Source organism: Balaenoptera ricei, chromosome 11 (genome assembly GCF_028023285.1).
Source record: "Balaenoptera ricei isolate mBalRic1 chromosome 11, mBalRic1.hap2, whole genome shotgun sequence".
In the NCBI taxonomy this organism is placed as follows: Eukaryota; Metazoa; Chordata; class Mammalia; order Artiodactyla; family Balaenopteridae; genus Balaenoptera; species Balaenoptera ricei.
The window spans coordinates 21,618,367-21,638,721 of NC_082649.1; the positions used below are offsets into that span (position 1 = coordinate 21,618,367).

At 44.8% G+C, this 20,355-nt stretch overlaps 1 protein-coding gene across 3 annotated transcripts; it reads left to right on the forward strand.

Moving 5' to 3' along the window:
• The first annotated feature begins 1,496 nt into the window (after window positions 1–1,496).
• On the forward strand, window positions 1,497–13,675 carry LOC132374449 (butyrophilin subfamily 2 member A2-like). 3 transcript variants are annotated; one of them, XM_059938127.1, is made up of 8 exons: window positions 1,497–1,703; window positions 2,201–2,315; window positions 3,068–3,415; window positions 8,085–8,366; window positions 9,794–10,015; window positions 10,428–10,448; window positions 10,543–10,569; window positions 12,058–13,675. In XM_059938127.1, exons 2-8 carry the CDS (start codon window positions 2,231–2,233, stop codon window positions 12,678–12,680), a joined length of 1,608 nt encoding a protein of 535 aa, XP_059794110.1. In that variant the 5' UTR covers window positions 1,497–1,703; window positions 2,201–2,230; the 3' UTR covers window positions 12,681–13,675. The 3 variants fall into 3 exon arrangements, with proteins under 3 accessions (XP_059794110.1, XP_059794111.1, XP_059794112.1); XM_059938128.1 differs by lacking the exon at window positions 2,201–2,315 and adding an exon at window positions 2,354–2,493 and having other exon boundaries at window positions 1,498–1,703; window positions 12,058–13,673; XM_059938129.1 differs by lacking the exon at window positions 2,201–2,315 and having other exon boundaries at window positions 1,498–1,703; window positions 12,058–13,673.
• Window positions 13,676–20,355: the final 6,680 nt, after the last annotated feature.

Sequence of the window (20,355 nt, forward strand, 5' to 3'; positions counted from 1 at the left end):
CTCTTCAACTGAGCATTTTCTAGATTTTAAGCCCCTACAGTTTACTCACCACAGTTTCACAATTTACCTCACGGCAACATTTTCACAAAGTCCTTATTGTATTAGTTTTCTATTGCTGCCATAATAAATTACCATAAATTTTGTGACCTAAAACAAAATAAATTTGTTATCTCACAGTTTTGTAGGTCAGAAGCCCAACATGGGTCTCAGTGGGCTAAAATCAAGATGTCTGCAGGCTGCATTCCTTTCTGGAGGCTCTCGGGAAGAATCTGTTTCCTTGCTCATTCGGATTGTTGGCAGAATTTAGTTTCTTGCAGTTGTAGGCCTGAGTCTGTCATTTCCTGCTGGCTGTCGGCTGAGGGCTACTGCCAGTTTCTGGAGGCTGCCACGTTCCTCAGCTCGTGGTCCTCTTCCTCCAGCTTCAAAGCAGTAATGGCAGATTGAATCCCTCTCAGTCTTTGAATCCACCCTGGTTCTTCTTCCACTGAATCTCTTTGACTCTCCTGCCTTTTTCCACTTTTAAGAATTTATGTAATTAGATATGTCCAACCAGATAATCCAGGATAATCTTCCTATGAATCCAGGATAATCTCTCTACGTTAAGATCCATAACCTTAAGGTCTCTTTTGCCATGTAATGTGTCATAGCCACAGGTTGTAAAGATTCTGGTGTGAACTCTTCAGGCTAGCACACGTAGTCACAGCCTCACTCACTCTGGAGGAGGCCTCCGTCCTGTATACACTAAGGGCCTCCATGATTGGAGATTCCCGTGAATCTCAATGAGTGACTCGTTTTGGAAATTTTATCTGTAGCCCTTCGTTCACTTACTAAACCCAGGTATACATGTCAGAGTGTCCTTTTGCAGAAAAGATAATTCTCACTGTTGATGATGTCTGGTGAACTTTCTACCAAATCCATCTCTTACTTTGGGTTCCCCAAAAGCTGACTCTGAGTCAAGTACTCGGAGTCACGTTGTCTACTTGAGAACTGATCCCAGGAAACTCAAGTTCGAAAATAAATAAAAAGAGAAAAGCTAACTGAGAGAAAAATTACATAAAGCGTACATTAATCAGTTGGTTATCATGTGGGCAACTGGGCTCCATCCCACCCAAGACTAAGAAACATGTGAAACTGTGAGATATGCTTATGCTTACGTCATCACACCCCCAACCCCAAACACTACACACACACACACACACACACACACACACACACACACACTTCTACACACGGCAGGCCTCTCCTGGTGATTAGCAGCAACGCCAAAATCCTCGGGGAATCTCAAGGCTTTTCAATAAAAAAATGAAAAGTATCTCGCTTCTGAAGAAAGAAAACGGAAAGTTTTTTAAAGGCTCCGTGCAGCTGTGCGTTTTTAAGTCCTAAGCTGTTTCTGTGTATTCTACCCAGTAACTGGTGAGAAAGCAGGTTCAGGGATGCCATTGGCTGGCTGACCCACGGCCTGCTCTAAATCATTCATTGGAGATCTTGGGACTTTGTGGTCCCCGAGTGGACCGGGTCCCAGGGACCGCAGCCCCCAGGCCGTGACTAACAGGAGGCGAAGAAAAGTTCCTTCTCCGCTTTCGGGAAGGTTTGGTCTGGTTGTGCCTGTGCCCATGGGCGGGTTTAGGGGGAAGACGGACAACCGGAAAATCATCATTTGAGCGTCAGAGGAGAAAAGAAAACGCGGAAGTTAATTCTAGAAGGTAAGAAACGGAGGGGACGCGCTACCGCTCGGGGTGGGGCGGGGAGTGGGGGGCAGTAGGCGGGAGGAACAGAACCGGATAAGGGGAAAGGCGGGGTCCCGGGTAGGGGATGCTTCCGGGGGCGGGGGTGAGTGGAGGGAGGCTCTCCACCCCTGGCTTGACTTGGTGCCGAGCCAGATTCGCGGCGAGGAGGAAGGGAAGGGAGGGAAGATGGGTTTAGAAGAATATCAAGTGACGTCTGAAGAAACTCAACTCTGGCCGGAGAAGTGAGCCGAGGAGGGCGGAAAACTGTTTTCCCGATCGTTGCATTGTTGGCTTATTCCATGGGATGTTTAATGAAGCCATCTATCGGGAAATACCTGAACCGGGAAAGGAAGGGGGCTGCCCAAGACAGCAGTTGGGGCGCTGATGATAACCAACACGGGTTACAGGAAAGTTTGACCTAGATCAGAACTGTAGCGCCGAGTCTCCCTGGCTGATTCTGCACGTCTCTCTAGGCTTCCCGTCCCTGCCTCTCGTGGGTGCTTATGGAGCCAGTTGCTTCTCCGCATTTCTCCCTGCCAGGCTCCCTTCTCTTCTTCCACCTCCTCAGCTTGTTTGCAGCGGTCTCAGGTAGGGGTGCATGCCACTAACTCCTATCAACTTCTCAGAAAGGAAAATCGGCACTTCAGTCTGCAAAGAGGAAGGGTAAAGAAGGGCTGCAGTTGTGTTCGCTCACCTTTTCGTTCTGCACACGGTCTTCGAACGGATCCCAGCGCCCTCCATTAGCAATCCAGTGAGAGCCACAAAGGCGAGCTGCGTATATAACTTAAAATTCTTAGTAGCTACGTTTAAAAAAGTAAAAAGAAACAGATAAAACAACTTTTCATAATCTATTTTAACTCCACATAACCAAAATATTATTATTTAAACTTTTAATTAATGTAAAATATTAACAGTGAGATATTTAACATTTTTTTTTCTAAATTTTCAAAATTGTGTGTATTGTACATTTACAGCACACTCCAATTGGGACTAGCTAGTGGCTATCATATTGGACAGCTCAAGTTTATAGTATACTCCAGGCACTGTGCTGGTTTGGGAAATAGAAAAAGATCTCTGTAAGCTCAGGGTCCATGGGGGGGTATCAGGGTATGCTTCTCAATGTGTTGTTCAAGAAGCATTAGCATCCTCAATAGACACCCCTCCTACCCCTGCTAGGTGTCTGTTACTATCGACCAGCCACATCTCTTGGCCCCCAGAATCCGGAGCCCAGGAAGCCCCTTAGAAAGAACATGTCTGTGCCCTGGCATATCCACTTCTTTTCCCACCTTAGAGAGTTGATGGCTGGTGCCCTTGTCTGACTCTACCGCTTTGTTGAACAGTCCAATTTACTGTCCTGGGACCAGCTGATCCAATCCTGGCCATGGTGGGAGAAGACACCAAGTTACACTGCCACCTGTCACCTGAGAAAAACGCTGAGGGCATGGAGGTGCGGTGGTTCCGGACGCAGTTCTCCCCTGCAGTGTTCGTGTACAAGGGCCAGCGAGAGAGAACGGAGGAGCAGATGGAGGAGTACCGGGGAAGAACAACCTTTGTGAGCGAAGCTATCAGCAAAGGGAGCGTGGGGCTGATCATACACAACGTCACAGCCCGCGAAAACGGCATCTACCGCTGTTATTTCCAAGAAGGCAGATCCTACGACGAGGCCATCATGCACCTGATGGTGGCAGGTACGTCCTTTCGTTTTGTTCCGTTGCTTTTTCACAGACTGACTCTTAGGGAAAGTTTTTCTCCTCACCTCAGGCCCCCTGCAGACCAGCAGTTTTTTGCCTAGAATCCCCTTTAAACAGGGAGGGTGGCTTTCCCCTGCTCGAGGACCCAGTGAGTGGGTTTGCTCTGCTAAACAGTGGGCATCGACTCTTGAGACGTACACACGGAACTCAGCTGTCACCTTGAGTAGGGGCGAATGCTTAATCCCTACAAATTATTCTTATGCCTACTTGTGAGAGATCTCTAAGCATCTTCCTCAGTAACATGTTTTAGAATTAGACATCTTTATTGTGAAGTATTATACTCATAGAGAAAAACTCATAAAACATTAATGTACAGATTACTGAATTATTATGAGCTATAACCCATGTAACCACTACTCATGTCAAGAACTAGAACACTGCCTTCTACTGACCGTGTTAGTTTGCTAGGGCTGCCATAACAAAAGAACCACAGACTGGGTGGCTTAAACAACAGAAGTGTATTTTCTCACAGTTCTGGAGTCTGGAAGTCCAAGATCAAGCTGTCAGCAGGTTTGGTTTCTTCTGAGGCCTCTCTCCTTGGCCTGCAGACGGCCACCTTCTCACTGGGTCCTCACGTGGTCTTCTCTCTGTGTCTTCATGTGGCCTTTCCTCTGTGGGTCCATGTTCCTGGTGTCTTTCTCTGTGTGTCCTAATCTCCTCTTCTTATAAGGACACCAGTCAGATTGGATTAGGGCCCACCCTAAGAGCCTCATTTTAACTTAATTACCTCTTTAAAGGCCCTCTCTCCAAATACATGCACATTCTAAGGGACTGGAGGTTAGGGCTTCAACATATGAGTTTTGCGGGGACACAGTTCAGTCCACAACATGCCGCTTCTCAAAATCCCCAGCTTAGACAGGTTCCTAGGAAGAGACATGCTGTATAATGAGAAATATACATCCTTAATAGGTACTACACATTTGTTCTCCAAAGTGTTTGTACCAATATACACTCGCCAATCATATATGATGCTCCATACCTTTTTCATTAAGTCCAAAGAGAAGTTTTTCACATGTGATTTCAATCTATTTTTTTCTTTTTCATAAGTTATTTTCCATGACTGTGAGGATCAAACACCATCCTTGACCCTTTTTACCCTCCTTCCCTACTTTTTTCCTTAGCACCTATCACCTTCTTACGTATATGCATTTTACTTATTTATCCAGATTATTATGGCTCTTCCACTAGAATGTAGATTTCATAAGGGATTGTTTTCTGTTTTACTCCTGCTGTATCCACATCTTTAGAACAGAACCTGGAGCATAACAGGTGCTCAACAAATATTATTGAAGGATTAAATGAATCTGCTCCATAATGCTGTAAGTGGTCATCACGTCGTGCCTGAGCTATCTCTATTCTAAGCCTGAGATCTGCTTTTTTTTAACCTTTCTCCCTGAGCCTCTTACCAGTCCATGCTTTTAATCATCTTTGAAGTATGCATTAGTCAAGATTGTCAAGGTTATGCTCTGGTCACAAGCAGCCCTCAAATCTCAATACGTTAAATCAACAAAGGTCTATTTCTAACACATGAAATATATCCTTCATGAGTCTGGTGGGGCCCTACTTCACACAGATCTGCCTGGAGCTTTGTGGTTCACCTGAGCAGAGGGAAAGAGAGCCCAGCAAATTACTCATTGGTTTGTAAAGCTTCTGCCTGGGAGGTGCTACATGTTATTTATACTCACATTTCATTGACCAAAGCAAGTTACGTGGTTATGCCTAACTATACAGGAGAGGGAAGTACAAGCCTAACCATGGGCCCAGGTGGACTGAAAATTTTTTTTTTCTAAAATTTTTTTTTCTAATTTTTTTTTCTAAAATTTTTTTTTCTATAATTTTTTTTTCTAATTTTTTTTTCTAAATATTTTTAACTAAAACGTTACCTTTTAGTAGCTGTTGCTCTTTGGATCCTGGATTAACAGCACTAAAAAGTACTCTTTCAGGTTTTTGTTACTAGACATTCTTTTAAAGCGTTATAGTCCACATCACAGTCAAAACCAATCAGGACCAGAAATTATTCACAGCTATGTCTCCAGCATCTAGCAAATTGCTTGGCACCTAGCAGGTACTTAATAAGTAGTTGTAAAATGAAGGACTGAAAAAGATGAATTGCTGATATCAAAATCAGAGTGGAAAAATTTACCCTTGGGCACCCCTCATTGCAGACATTCATAAATTCATTCCACAAATACTTAACAAGCGTCTCTTACGTTCAAGTCACTGTTTTAGAAACTGAGGATAAATCAGTGAACAAAATACATGAAGATCCCTACCCTCGTGGAACTGACATTCTGGAGGGTGCACAGAGCAATACATGAAATAATCAAACTGGATTTTATATCAGATGGCAACGAGTACTATAGAAAAAAATAAAGCAGGGAAGAGATGGAAAGTTCTAGGAGGCATGGAGGTAAGGTAATTAGAAATAGAATGGTCAGGAAAAGCTTCACGGAAAAGATGGCAATTGAACAAAACCAGAATGAAGTGAGGAAGTGAGCCATGCACGTCTAGGGCTGCTGAGAGCATCCAGTGTGAAATCCCATCTAGCACAACACAGGGCATGTGGGCTCCTGATAGGGGACCGTATAGTTTATCACTCAAACTGTACACTTTTGAGAGTGAGAGGAGGCACTGTCAATAATTGCACAGGGACAAGTGGAATCAACAAGGACTGCCCAGGAAACTACAGCATATAGACATCTCATTTCTTGATAAATATTAAGTTTGCCTTCTTTCTCTTTCCTCAAATACTAGTTGTCGTGAGAGTGACTGACATGTAAATTATATACTAAGCCTACTGGTCCCACAGAGAAAGTGAGTGAGAATTTGGCCAGGCTTCAAGACAGAAATGGCATTTAAACTGGGATTTCTACAAGTTTATTGACTTTAAGGTATGACCTCACTTCCGGTGTCAGAGTATTATACTTTAAAAGAAATGTTTGAAGAATGGAAATGCCTTTAAGACACACATAAATCAATGGCATTTCAGTCCACCAGACCAATGGAGGTTTGTGGACAGTGCGACCTTCCCAGTGGGCCTCCAACATAACTGGCAGGAGATCCCATCTTCGTTACTCAGAAGGGCATTTTTGTATCTGATTAATATAGAATATCATGGAAGAAGGGTTTCTCCACCCTTGTGTCCTGACTCTGTTCACAGCAGCACTACAGAGCTGACCACCATGTGTTTGTATGTGGCAGGAATTTTCCATTCTTCCCCTGTAAACATGACCCTGACCTGCCCCACTCTGAAGTGAGTTGGTGTACAATTGTTTGCTTGTTTGTTTGTTTACTGTTTTCCGGTTTGGTTAATTGGCTGGCTGGTTTTGTCCTTAAGTCTGTTGTCTCCTGCTTGCCCTTATCGAACCCCCCCTGGAACATTTTGTAGGATTTCTTTCCATCTTACCAAGTTCTTTTGAATCTTATCCCACTTCAAAGTTTCTGTGTGAGCCTTTCAATATGCAACTAGTTGTTTTTTATTTTCCATCTTGAAAAGATCAAATTGAGCAAGAAGCAGTAAGACTTAAGTGACTGCTTTAATTTTGTCTTTGGTATAATTTGTTGGATAGGCTTAACAAAGGAACTCCTTAAAAGAAGTTTGGATGATTGCTGGATACCTGGCTAAAGGGGCAGAAGTCTCCCAGGACCATGCATTTGCAGCTCTCTCATACCCAGTATTCTCTTTTATTGAGGATTCTCTGAAAGATAGAATAAGTTAGGAAGAGTCTGGATTCTTAGGACTTTTGACGATGATCTGCTGACATTAAGGAGGTGATGTTTTTATCTTAAGGATCCCAGGAGCATCCAGATCTAATAGGAGAATGTTGTCAAGGGACTGTAAGAAAATTACCTAATTGACTGAGCCCAATTGACTGGAAGGTAAACATCTCTGAATTGGGGTAAGGGTTGACTTTGCACACTGGTTCTGTCAATTTTCCTAAAAACCAACAGCTGCTTATGATTATCAGATAGCTGTGGCGATGTGAAGTCCTAAACCAGGAGAAGAGGGTCAGTGCCTTGAAGTCAAAAAGTTTCTTAAGATTCTGCCAGCCTGGCAGGTTTCTGTCCTTATTGTATTGACCTAGAACTTCAGGAAGCCAGAGCTACTGAGAAGTCCTCTCAGGGCAGAAAGTGAAAGCCTGCTTCTTTCTGGTCAGAGTGGACACACCCACCCGGAAGTGAGAAAATTAAAATCTCTAGCTGAATGAATCAATCAACCAACATTTATTAGGAGGCAGATAAATGCTTGCTCCTGTGATGGGGTCCGTAGGTGGAGCACAAAGAAAAGTACAATGTAATCCTTTCCCCACTTAGAGATAGCACAATTTTTTTGACATCTTGGTCTCCTGGTGTTCTCCAACATCAAGGTTTTCTTCCTTCCTTTCCTCCTTACTGTCTCCTTCCTTCCTTCCTCCATCCCTCCCTCCTTTCCTTCCTTCCTTTCTCCCTTCACAGAAGGGAGTGCATGGAATGTGCGTAATCAGTTTCTCCGGACACCAGCCTCTTGCTCTCTCCCCACATCCCTTGGCTCTCATCACTAAGAGCTGATCTGCTAAGACACTTCGGCTAAGACACCATTACCTCTTTAGCTGGTCTCTCTCCCCAGGCCTGGGTTCTAAGCCCGTTATTGAAATGAAGGGCCACGAGGATGGAGGCATCCGGCTGGAATGCACATCTATAGGGTGGTATCCAGAGCCCCGTGCCATGTGGAGGGACCCTTATGGTGAGATCATGCCCCCCCTGGAGGAGGCTTACACTACGAACACAGATGGCCTCTTCATGGTCACCATGGCTGTGATCATCAGGGACCAGTCTGTGAGGAACGTGTCCTGCTCTGTCAACAACACCCTGCTCAACCAGGAGAAGCAAACTGTGATTTTCATTCCAGGTTAGTTCCCTGCTCTCTGGAGGCTCATCTCATGGAGGCGGGATCCTCAGCAGACAGACTGGAGCCCAGCATGGGGATGGGGAGTAGGGGCGTGGAGTGGAAGGGTCCTGGGCCCTGAAGAGCTAGAGGCTACAGCTGAGCTGAGGCCTCTCCCCTTGTCACAAGAGGAAAATCAAATCGTCTCAAAACACAGGAGTAGGAAGCCTCTTCTCTGAGGGTAAATCTGCTGGTTTTGTTTTGTTTTGTTTTCCTCTGTTATGGTCCTTATCCTGCAGCAATTTTCAAACATTTAGAACAATTGTAAATCAATGGACAGTGGTATGGGCAGGTAGTATCTGCTGAAGCCCTCCCTTCCTGCCCAAGAGATTTCCCAAGGGACAGAGCTGGAGAAATTCTCTGTCTGTAGACATTCATAAATTCATTAAATACTGAACAAGCATCTCATATGTTCAAGACACTGTTCTAGAAACCGAAGGTAAATCAGTGAACAAAATACATGAAGATACCTGCCCTCATGGGGCTCACATTCTAGAACAGCAGAAGGCAATAAATGAAATCATGAATTAAAACAAGGAGTGAAATAATTAATTAAACTGTGGATTATATCAGTTGGTGATAAGTACCCTAGAAAAAAATTAGTGAGTGGGGGATAGGGAGTATCAGGGGCATAAGGCAGTTATAATTGTAAATAGGGCGATCGGGGAAAGCTTCACGGAAAAGATGGCAGTTGAGGAAGTGAGGAGTGAGCCATGCAGATGTTTGAGGACTGAGCAAGCCAGGTAGCAGGGACAGCATATGCAAAGGGCTGAGGCAGGAGCATATCTGGCAGTTTCAAAGACCCCCCCCCCCCCCAAGACACAGGTGTGACTGGAATGGATTGAGGGCAGGGAGAGTTGGAGGAGATGAATTCAGAGAGACAATGGATCCGGATCATATGAGGCAGTGTAGGCCACAAATGGACTTTGGCTGTTAGTCTGAGTGAGATAGGAAACATTGCAGGGTTTTGAGCAGAGAAATAACATGATCTCACTTAGGCCACTGTGCTGAGGACAGACCGCAGAGGATATGGACAGAAGCAGGGAGAAGGCATTGCAATATTCTAGGCAAGAAGGGATGGTGGCTTATACCATGTGGTGGCCGTATGGCTGGTTAGCTTTTAGTCACCCTGGTCTTACCCATGGTGACTCCAGATGTTACTGCTTTTTTGTCTGCTGGGGCCCCAACCCTGGCAATCACTGTGGGGCGAGCCAGTGCAGAGCCAAAGTCTCCTTCCCTAGCTGGGGTTCCTGAGACAGAAGCTGACAGAGCAGGGAGCTGGTGGGGGCCAGGGGGTGCAGGAGAGGCGCTCTTCAGATCTGCATCCAGAAGGGCTCTAATCCCAGGGCTCCTTTTTCTCACTAAATGGGACTTTTGGGCTCCCTTTTCAGAATCCTTTATTCCCAGCACATCTCCCTGGATGGTGGCCCTGACTGTCATCCTGCCTTCTCTGCTCCTCCTCATCGCTGGGGGCATCTGTCTCATCAAGAAACTCCAAATGGAAAAAAAGATTCTGTCCATGCAAATAGAGGTTGAAAATGAAGAGAAAGAAATTGCACGTAAGGAACTGGGGAAAGAACGTGTGGAAAAAGAGAAAGAACGTCAAATAAAAGGTAAAAGAGTAGGAAGACAGTTCACTGTCATACAAAAGGACACAGCTCGGGCAGCTAAGAGCCTGGGAAAGAGAGAGAGGACATGAATAAAGGCAGTGGCAAGGGCTTAGAACTCCTCATGTCCTAGTAATGAATCCCTCAGACCTCGCTTTCTTCCATTCTGCAAATGTTGCATCCATTCACTTGGCTACGTACAGCCCTATATTGTTGGACAAGAGCAAACCCAAATAAGTACTGATAATACCCAGCCACCTGATCATATATTATTTCTGGTATCTTGACAATTCCCAAGGCAGCGGGGGAGGGGGACAGTGGTATTCAAATAGAAGACCAGCCATCATCATTTAAGACAAACTCAAATTCTCTTAGTTCTTCTCTTGAGGACATTCATTTGTTTCTGTTTCTTTTTCAGAGCAACTTCATGAAGAACTGCGTAAGTTGAGCATTTCCTGAACTACTCCCTGCATGATTTGCATTCTGCCCTGCATTATCTCCTGAAGCTCACCTCTCTGCCTGTCCCATTGCAGGATGGAGAAGAAGCCTCTTACATGCGGGTGAGCGCCTCTGACATTCCCTCAGATCCCGAGCTTTCTCCCCGCCAGGCAGCCAACAGGACACATTAGAGGAGATGAACAAGGAGACCCAAGGCTGGCTAGGGGGAGCAGGAGCCTGGGGTCGGTTCACTAGCAGTATCCCACCCAATGCTGGAGCCTACCTCTGCTGTCAGGGAAGCCCCGCAGCTCTTAACCAACTCTATAGCTTACTTCCCACCATCCTTTCTTTTTTAGAATAATTTCATCCATGATTACCAAAGGTCTACCATACATAATAGACGTCCCGAAAGGTTACCTTTTAGTAGCTGTTGCTCTTTGGATCCTGGATTAATTTGAAAGAAGACAATACTGGCTTAGCTATTTATAACCTGGGAGATGGTATAGACTGCGCAGTGGAAGAGCCACGTGTGGGAAAAGCAATAAGCTTCCCAGGCCTGGCTGAGGAGTGTACAAATAGGGACCAGAAATGCCTTCCTGCTCCAAGAGAATGCTGATAACTCTGTGTATAGCCTGCCAGCGCAGAGGACCTGGGCAGGTGGGAGAACACAGGGTCCAATTGCCTGGTCCTAGTGAGCACTTTGAGTTTTATGATTTGTCACTTTCTGCTCACAAGCATCAAAGAATGCAGGCTTTACTAGATCCCATGGCACTTGGACCTTTCCTCTTTCGAATTTCAAAATTATCACCATCAGACATAGCAACTTGGAGAAAGAAGAAAATCATTTTAACACAATGATTTTGTGTTAGATGTAGACTGACTAAGTAATAGTAACTGCAGATGGGAGAGGGCTGCAGAACGTCGGGGGTCTGAGGCATTTCTTATATCCAGAGAGGTCATAGCTGTAGATGTCACACCAACGTTATTAAAGCAAAACTACCTTTTGCCATACTCACCTCTCAGGCAAGTATGGCAGGTAGACTTTGGGGGACATTATCCTTCTTTTTTACCCTTTGAAGGGTGCGCTTATTAGTCATGTAAATCAGTTGTCACCTGGTTAAACTGGTAGAACACAGAGGACCAGTGTAGGGACACTTTATCGCCCTTATCTGTGTAGGGAAAAATTGGCCTTAATGGCTTAATTGGGGGAGGGGGAGGGGATAGGTCCTCTTTGCTGGTTTAAGCCATGTGGGAAACTTTTTAACTAAAGAGAGTCCCAGAGACCATATATTTTGAATAGAAAAGAGGGCAGATCTGAGAACACTGAGAGAAAGCAGGAGCCATTAATTTCAGCTCATTTGCTGAACTTTCTATATTTCTTAGAGCCCCAGTTCTCCTCGACCTGAGGCAGCGCTCCTGCCACTTAAGAGACAGAAGTGCAGCCTCAGGAATTTTCTCTGTGAGCTGCCTGGGATCTGGGATCGAGGGGCCTTCACGGAAAAGGCGGTTACATGGGGGAATCTCCCACCAGCTTTCTGGGATCTCTCTGGGGACCAGGAATCTCACAATCTCCTGAGATCCCAGGCCTAAACCTGAGACTTCCTCTGCAGCTGATGTGGTCCTGGACCCGGACACCGCTCATCCCGAGCTCTTCCTGTCAGAGGACCGGAGAGGTGTGAGACGGGGTCCCTCCACGCAGAGCATGCCTGACAACCCGGAGAGATTTGACTGTCAGCCTTGTGTCCTGGGCCTAGAGAACTACTCCTCAGGGAGACATTACTGGGAGGTGGAGGTCGAAAACGTGATGGTTTGGGCTGTGGGTGTTTGTAGAGACAGTGTTGAGAGGAAAGGGGAGGCCCTACTGGTTCCTCAGAATGGCTTCTGGACCCTGGAGATGTTTGAGAACCAGTACCGCGCCCTGTCCTCCCCGGAGAAGATTCTCCCCCTGAAAGAGCGCCTTCGCCGGGTGGGCATCTTCCTGGACTACGAAGCTGGAGATGTGTCCTTCTATAACATGAGGGACAGGTCACACATCTACACGTGTCCCCGTTCACCCTTCTCTGGGCCCCTGAGGCCCTTCTTCAGGCTGGGGTCTGATGACAGCCCCCTCTTTATCTGTCCAGCGTTTACAGGGGCCCAGGGGGTCACGGTGCCTGAGGGCGGCCTGGTCCTTCACAGGGCAGAGACCCACCACAGCCTCCAGGACCAATTCCCCGGTCTCAGAGCCAAGTAGAGAACCCAAGCCACCTCTACTGCCACAGCACAGCATCCCCTGGAGGAAAACCACCCTCCTTCCTTCTGGTCACAGAAGAGAATCTCCTCCAGAGGTCCCCTGGACACCTCCTCAAGCCCCAGCCCCATCTCTCCCTCATTAGGCTGTTGCTTTAGTAACTCATTTGCACGTAACGATGGGGCAGGGGCCAGTCTCAGGAACACGAGTGCTGCCACATGGCTCCCAACCAAGAAGTGTGAGAAAGTGACAGGCAGAAAACTGGTTGCTTTAACATCAGAGTGACACATTCAGCCTGAGACTGGAGTTGACACCAGATACTGTGGATTTGGGGTGAGGACGCACTAGGATGTAAGAGGGAAGCAGGAGCCACAGATGGAAGTCAGAGAGAGGAAGTGAGACCTGAGAGGTGGGCCGAGGCTATGGATGTGGTTAAGCCCCACCATTACAGCTAAGGGGTCCCAGGAGCTGATGGGCCATTTCCAACCCACCCCCAAGATTTCCAGGGCATACAGTAAAGCTCCCCAGGCCTAGATCCGGATGAGGAAGGATGAAGGACGAGGATACTTCTGGACGTGGCCTGGCTCAGGTGTCCCTACAATAAACAAGGTGTCAGTACTTAGTTATTGAGAGTGGCCTAAGGTTTAAGGTCCCAGCTGAGCAGGTAAGCATCGGACCAAGTGGATCTCTAGGTTCAGGTTCAGTGGGGAGAGCAGTGCTTTCCAGCTTTTTGGCCTCAGGATGCCTTTAGACACTTAAAAATTACTGAGGACCCTAGAGAGCTTTTGCTCATTTGGGTTATATATCTATCAATATTTGTGGCATTAGAGATTGGAACTGAGAAATGTTTAAAATGTATTTATTTATTAATTTATATTAAAAATAGCAACAAGCCAATTATAGGTTAATATAAAAAAACATTTCATGAAAAATAACTGTCTGTTCCCAATGCAAAATAAAGTTTATTGAGAAGTGTGGTATTCTTTAACGTTTTTGCAAATCTAACGTCTGGCTTCTTGAAGGTGGCTAGATCCTCCCATCTGCCTCTGTATTCAGTACTGGGATATCACAGGTCATGTAGGCTCTAAAGAATGTAACTGTACACTAGTGAGAGAGTGAGAGCAAAAATGAAAAATAATATCTTAGTATCATTATTATGGAATAATATTAATCTTGTAGACTCCTTGCAAGTATTACAGGGACCACCCAGAAATCTGCAAAACATCTTTTGAGAACCAGGATAGAGGATCCTGGAATTGAGTCAGTCATCTAAAATGATGACATAAATGGCAGTATTTTGGACTTTACATAATTCAGCCATCCAATTGTAAAACTTGGCTGAAAACTTTAAAAGGTATTTCAAAAGTTCAAAATTGTTTTACTGCAGTTTCAAATGGAGACATTCTGGAAAAAATCAGGAACATTGAAATAGGTGATTTGTTGAGATGGAAGACTGGCTTATTAATGTGTATGTGTGTGTGTTGTTTTTATTTTTGGTATTGTTGCTATAATAATATTTGAACAGTTTTAACTAAAAGCACCAGACTGCGAGTCAGGAAACAAGTACTACTAATAACTGCCTATATTAATCTTAGGCAAGTTGCAGCTTTTCGGTGTTTTGATATTCTGTAAAATAAGGAAGGCTTTGAGTGGGTTTGCTTATCTTTTATTATAGGTTACAAAACACTTTCACTTATGCAGTATCCTTGCTTTCTCATAGCAAATATATTGATCCCCATTTCACAGTGAAATAGTGAGGTCTAGTAAGTTAAAGCGATTTTTTTTTTTTGTTCAAGGAAAATACAGTTTTCATTCATACTTTTTTTTTTTTTGATAAATCATGCCTCATCTTTCAGGTGCCTTATAAACATAAATTTCAAATGTTTTAAGTATTTATTGAAACTAAGCATGAACCCAATGCTCTGCTAGTCACTGTATAAAATATGTAAATAGTATAAAACTCGGCTCCTATCCTTTACTGTCTTCTTTCATATCTTTACTTATTCATTCACTCTCAGCAAATTTATCACCTTTAATGTGTCGACCATGTACAGTCTGTTGTGCCACGAAGGAAATAAACAGGGTGATATTACGGAGAGGGATGGGTGGGGGCTGAGGGGGACCACTTTAGATGGCAAAGTTAAGGAGGGCTTCCTGGAAGAAGTGATGGTTTTTCTGAGACTTGAGGACTAAGAAAGATTCCCGAGCATCAGGAATCTTGTGCATTACGAGCCCCAAAGCAGAAATAAACTAACTAGTTAAAGGAACATAAACCCCTACAGTCAGAGCAAAGATTGAGAATGGGACAGGCAGGAAACAAGTAGAAAGCAGACTATCTGGGGCCTTGTAGCAAAGTGCTGAGGATCAAACAGAGTCTTACTGAAAACCAAAGCTCAAATGAACAGAAGATGTCTGGAGTCATCCGAGAGTTATTTTTATTTTCTTTTCCCAGAAGGATTACCTTTTTTTTTTTTTTGGCTGCTCTGCGCATCTTGCTGGATCCCCGACCAGGGACTGAACCCAGGCTCCGCCCTTGCAGTGAAAGCACGGAGGCCTAACCGCCCGACCGCCAGGCAATTCCTGGGTTACTCATTCTTAGCAGCATGAGTAATTTAATTTTCCAAAATTTCCTTTTTCCTGGGTTTGGGGGCTGGGAGCGAGGTGGAGTAGAGTATGGAGAAAAGGGGAACGCCCCCCAGGGACTCTTCCCCTTCTTTGGGTGTCACGGCTCAGGCCTGGCGTAGTGATCCCAGCGTCCTCAGTGGCTGAGATCCACGGTATCTGTGATCCCACCAGCCCTCTTGGCTCTGTAACTTAGATCAACCCCAAGAGGAGGGGGGAAAAAAAGAATTCTGAATCAAGACCTTCCAGTGGAAGTTTTTCAGGTTTTGGCATGTTGGATTAAAGAGAGACTTTAATCTTTTACCTCGGATGGGCTGAGAGTTATCGTCAGTGGTTATTGCTGGGCAATGGTTAATCTTGTTACCCTTTGATCCCCGTGTGGGAGAGAGTAGGCTGGGCCAAGGAGGGAGATGGGGTGGGGAAATTGGAAGTTAGGCCTTCTTGGCATATCCTACCATAATTAGAAGTTTTCCCAACTTCTGGGAAAGTGAAACTTACATATCCCTGGACTCATGAAGAGCTTTGGTTAATCATATAACCATTTACCCAGGTCTGACAGGAAGCAGCCAGGCACGTTGCTGCCAGGCTGGTTCACAGGATCATTTCATTTTCTCCCCAGCCTCTCCCATGCTTGACCCCAAACCAACCCTTTTGTACCACAAAGCACAAGGCACATGTATAATTATCCCAGACCTTTCAATTACAGTTACTGATCAAACTTAGAGGACTTTGGTATCAGAGACAGAAGTAATCTGACACAGATAAGGTACATGTACAATGATCAGTAAATAAGCTAACATTTATATCCAAGCAGTTGCTGGTGAGTATGAATCAACACACCTGCAGCTTATTCTTACATCCATCCAACAATCGCTGGCTGTTGGCCATGAGCCAAGCAAGCACTGTCTAGGCGCTGAGGAAAATAATAGTGACTAGGGCAGGTGACATGCATGGGGTATTGCCAACCCAGGAAGTACACCCAAGCTTCGATGGCCATACTTTCTATTGAGGCTTCATTATGTAGGCTTGATTGATTGAATCATTGACCACATAGTGATTGAACTCCATCTCCAGCCCCTCTCTCTTCCTGAGTCGAGCTGACAGCACATAGCCCAAAGCCCCAACCCCCTAATCACATGATTGGACTTTCTGGCTTGGTGATTCCCCATGAGTCATCTCATTAGAGTAAACTATCAGGTACAATCCAGAGAGCTCACCAGGAATAACACAACACTCTTAACACTCGGGAAATTCCAAGGGTTTAGGTTATTTCCCAGGAGCCTGAACAAAGGCCAGACCTCTTACTACACAGTTTGAGAAAGAACATCAAGGGCAAAGGAGTAGGGTGCAATTGGATTTGGGGTACTACCTGAACAAAAAGGTGAGAGCAGTCAAAGGATGGTAGGAAAAAGAGTGGGTAGACCAGAGAAACAGGGAGAGCCAGATCAGTGTAGACTCTTGGGGCAGCGAAAGAAGTTTGTGTTTTCTTCTAAATACAATGGGAAGCCACTGTATGAGTTTAAACAAGGAAGAAACATAATGATTTCCGGTAATTCCCTGGCGGTCCCGTGGTTAGAACTCCCCGCTTTCACTGCCGAGGGAGCGGGTTCAATTCCTGGTCGCGCCGCAGCCAAAAACAAGAAAACAAAACCAAAAAAAAGAAACACCTAATGATTTCCTTCTAAAAGAGAGTCAGAGGAGACAGAACAACAGAAGCAGAGGATAGAGATAGAAAGATTTGAAGATGCTATGCTACTAGACTTGAAGTTGGAGAAACGGGTAGCCTCTAGAAGCTGGTATTGGGCACACTACTCCAAAAAGTCTGAGAAAACTGCAGGAGGAAGGCTTCCCACTCTCGCCTTTTTTCCCTGAAAGCAGGAAATAAATCTCGCATATGAAAGGTACCCTCCCTGTACCAGGAGGAAGGGAGATATCCTTATCACCAGAGAGAAGGCTATATAAACAAACCTTGCTACTTCTTCACCATTTACTACCCCTAGCCCAAGCCCCTTCGCCATGTCAATTTTTCACACATTTACTGTTTCTTTGCCTAAAATGTATTAAAGCTTCCTGCTCTGGTCATTTCTTCAGGTCTTCATCCTCTTGTGAGGGTTCTCATGTACATGTAAAAATTCAATAAAATGTGGATGCTTTTCTCCTGTTAATCTGTCTTTATCAGTTTAATTTTCACACCCAGCCAGACCCTCAGAGGGTTGTTTTTTACTTTTATTAAAAAAAATTTTTGTTGAAGTATAGTTGCTGTACAATATTATATAAGTTATAGGTGTACAATATAGTGATTCGCAATTTTTAAAGGTTATACTCCATTTATAGTTATTATAAAATATTGGCTATATCCCCCATGTTGTACAATATATCCTTGTAGTTCATTTTATACCTAATAGCATACCCCAACCTCTACATTGCTCCTCCCCCCTAGAAGGTTGTTTTTTAACATGATAGCACTCCACTTCTAGGAACCAGTTTCTACATTGGGTACTTATTACTGAGCAAAAAATCACCTCACAACTTACTGGCTTAAAATAACACTCATTTGTTATTGTTCCTATGTCTGGGTGTCATATGAGTGTGGCTAATCTACTCCTCAGCTCAGCTGGGCTTTTCTGCTTCAAGCTGCAGTGGCTAAACAGCTCTATGAGTTGGCTGGGGCTACAATTCCACTTGTCTCCTATCCTCCTAAGACTAGAGGGCTGATCAGAGCAGTTTCTTCTTATGACAAACAGTTCTTTATGGTGTTCACGAGTGAGTAGAAACATGCAAGTCCTCTTAAGAGGTCTTGGAACAGACACATTGTCACTTTCACCCACATGCCATTGGCCAAAGCAAATCATGTGGGCAAAGGCAAAGGCAAAGTCAAGGGGTGACTTGCCCAGGATGAGGCCATACCAAAGATGAGGATTCAGGGAGGAGTGAAGGATTGAGGTCAGTCATTCAATCTTTCACACCATTGTTCAAGATGCAACCAAATTTCTATTTCTATGTCCTCCTCAAAGCCTTCTCTTAGTATTTCCATCCACAGGACTCCTCCCATCTGTAGACATGTGCTGGGATGCCATACCCTCTGAGATGACTTCCACTCAAAAGTCATCCTAGTTTAGAAATTTAGAAATATGATTCTAGATTTTTCAAAGTTGGAAGGGACTCTAAAGGTTATAAAGCCCCAAATACCTTTAGATCTGAAGGAAAAGGCAGCCTCTGACTGAGGAAGAAAGAAACAAGCCTGGCAGTGGCTCCAGCGTTCTCCACTTAAACATTTCACAGACACCAACATCAGGCAAGACCATTCTGTGATTGTGATGGAGTGAGACAAAAACAAATCCACTCTGCAGTCAGGTCAGAGCACAGACCAAAAAACAAGAACACCGTGCAAGCTACAAAAATGACCATACACCTCCCTCTCTCGGCTGACTGCAGTAATTGCTGCTTCTTTACCACTTAAATCTTTTTTTTTTTTTGACGGTGCCCTGCGGCTTGTGGGATCTTATTTCCCCGACCAGGGATTGAACCCGGCCCCCTGCAGTGGAAGCATGGAGTCCTAACCATTGGACCACCAGGAAATTCCATCCCACTCTGTTCCTCCACTTCCTAATAAAAATTGGAGTATTCAATCATACATCAGTCCGCTGCTTTCTTACAGCAGTCATCAAGAGCAAACCCTTCATTCTTTGAACCTCCCCCAAATCACCCAACACAAACCTAAATCCTGTAACAAGTTCTCCCACACCCTCTTACTGAGACATACACCCCCAACCCCCCATGGTGTGTTGAATCCACGCTGCTGTAACAAGAAGCAACAAATCCAATTTCATTCAACTGCAGTTGGGCTTTGGCTGGTGGCCTTCAACATGGTCACAGGCAAGCAGAACCCCACTATCAGCCTCCCGTGCTCACTCCCATCCACCCCAAATTTGGCCCCAGACTTTCAGTTCTCCAGATACAACAAAATCTCTCATTATCTAAAGCCAAGAGGAACTTCCTGCAGATTTCTCAGAACAAAAATTGAAACAAAAAGCATTCTTTGTTCAGGACTTATTGATAATTTTTCAATAATCAAGTATTCACAGAAGGGAACAGTCACTCCATTGTGTGTTTCATGCTCACATTCCATCCTCCTTCCCCCATCTTTAACTCAAATCTTAACTGGTTTTGTTCTGTTTATTTTCCAAAGAAACTTATAAAAGAGCTTAGAGAATTCTGGTGTTCCCTCCATTGTTCCATAAATGAGGCTTTGTATCTCTTATAAAACCTCTCTGTTACTACAGAATAGAAAAAAGTACAATTGTGTGCAGGTCAATGGCTCTTCATTTCTCTGGGACTCAGAGCTCATATCTCTCAGGGATTCAAAGCCTCAGGGCACACAAAATGAAAAATACTGACAGCATTTCACTGATGAGGGTGGAGAGAACAGAGATGGTGGTAAATTGCCTCAACATTCTCCTTAGGAGACATACAGGTCCCTTGGAATATGACCATAAGATTAGCTAACCCAAGAAACTTGAAGTTCAGGCACACTAATCGGTAGTTGATAATCAGGAAAGAAGTTGGTGTGGGGCTGGAGCGGGGAAGGTTGGGAGTGGAGACCAAAGGGCAGACGGAAAAATGTCTCCTGGGGATACCTGACAATTCCTACCACGGTGTCTCATTTCTTTGGAGAAAAAAGATGCCCTCTGAATCTCTCACATTCACTGATTCTCAGTCTCCCCTCTCTCTGTCTCTCTCTCTCTCTCTCTCTCCTTGGTGGTCACCTGCATACCCTTCCTATTGGTGTTCACCTAGAAAATCCTCAGCCAATGAGGGGCTGGATTATGGATAAATCCTTCTGCTTTCTCCTCCCTCGTTGACAACTCTGAATTGGGTAGTTTCCAGTTCCACACAATCTCTCAGAGAGTCCCTAGCAAGACTGAGTCCCAGGGACCCATAACAGTAATCCGGGTGTTATCACACTCTTTATTGGCTCTCCCCTGTCTCATTTCTTCCCTTCCCCACCATGTTTTCTAGGATCACCTCCCAAGTAAATTACTTGCATCCATATCTG

Coding starts and splice junctions, on each gene's coding strand:
- LOC132374449 (XM_059938127.1), top strand. CDS start 2,231: ATGGAGCCAGTTGCTTCTCCGCATTTCTCCCTGCCAGGCTCCCTTCTC. Junction 3,416..8,084: donor CATGCACCTGATGGTGGCAG/GTACGTCCTTTC, acceptor CTCTCTCCCCAG/GCCTGGGTTCTAAGCCCGTT. Junction 10,570..12,057: donor AAGAAGCCTCTTACATGCGG/GTGAGCGCCTCT, acceptor CTTCCTCTGCAG/CTGATGTGGTCCTGGACCCG.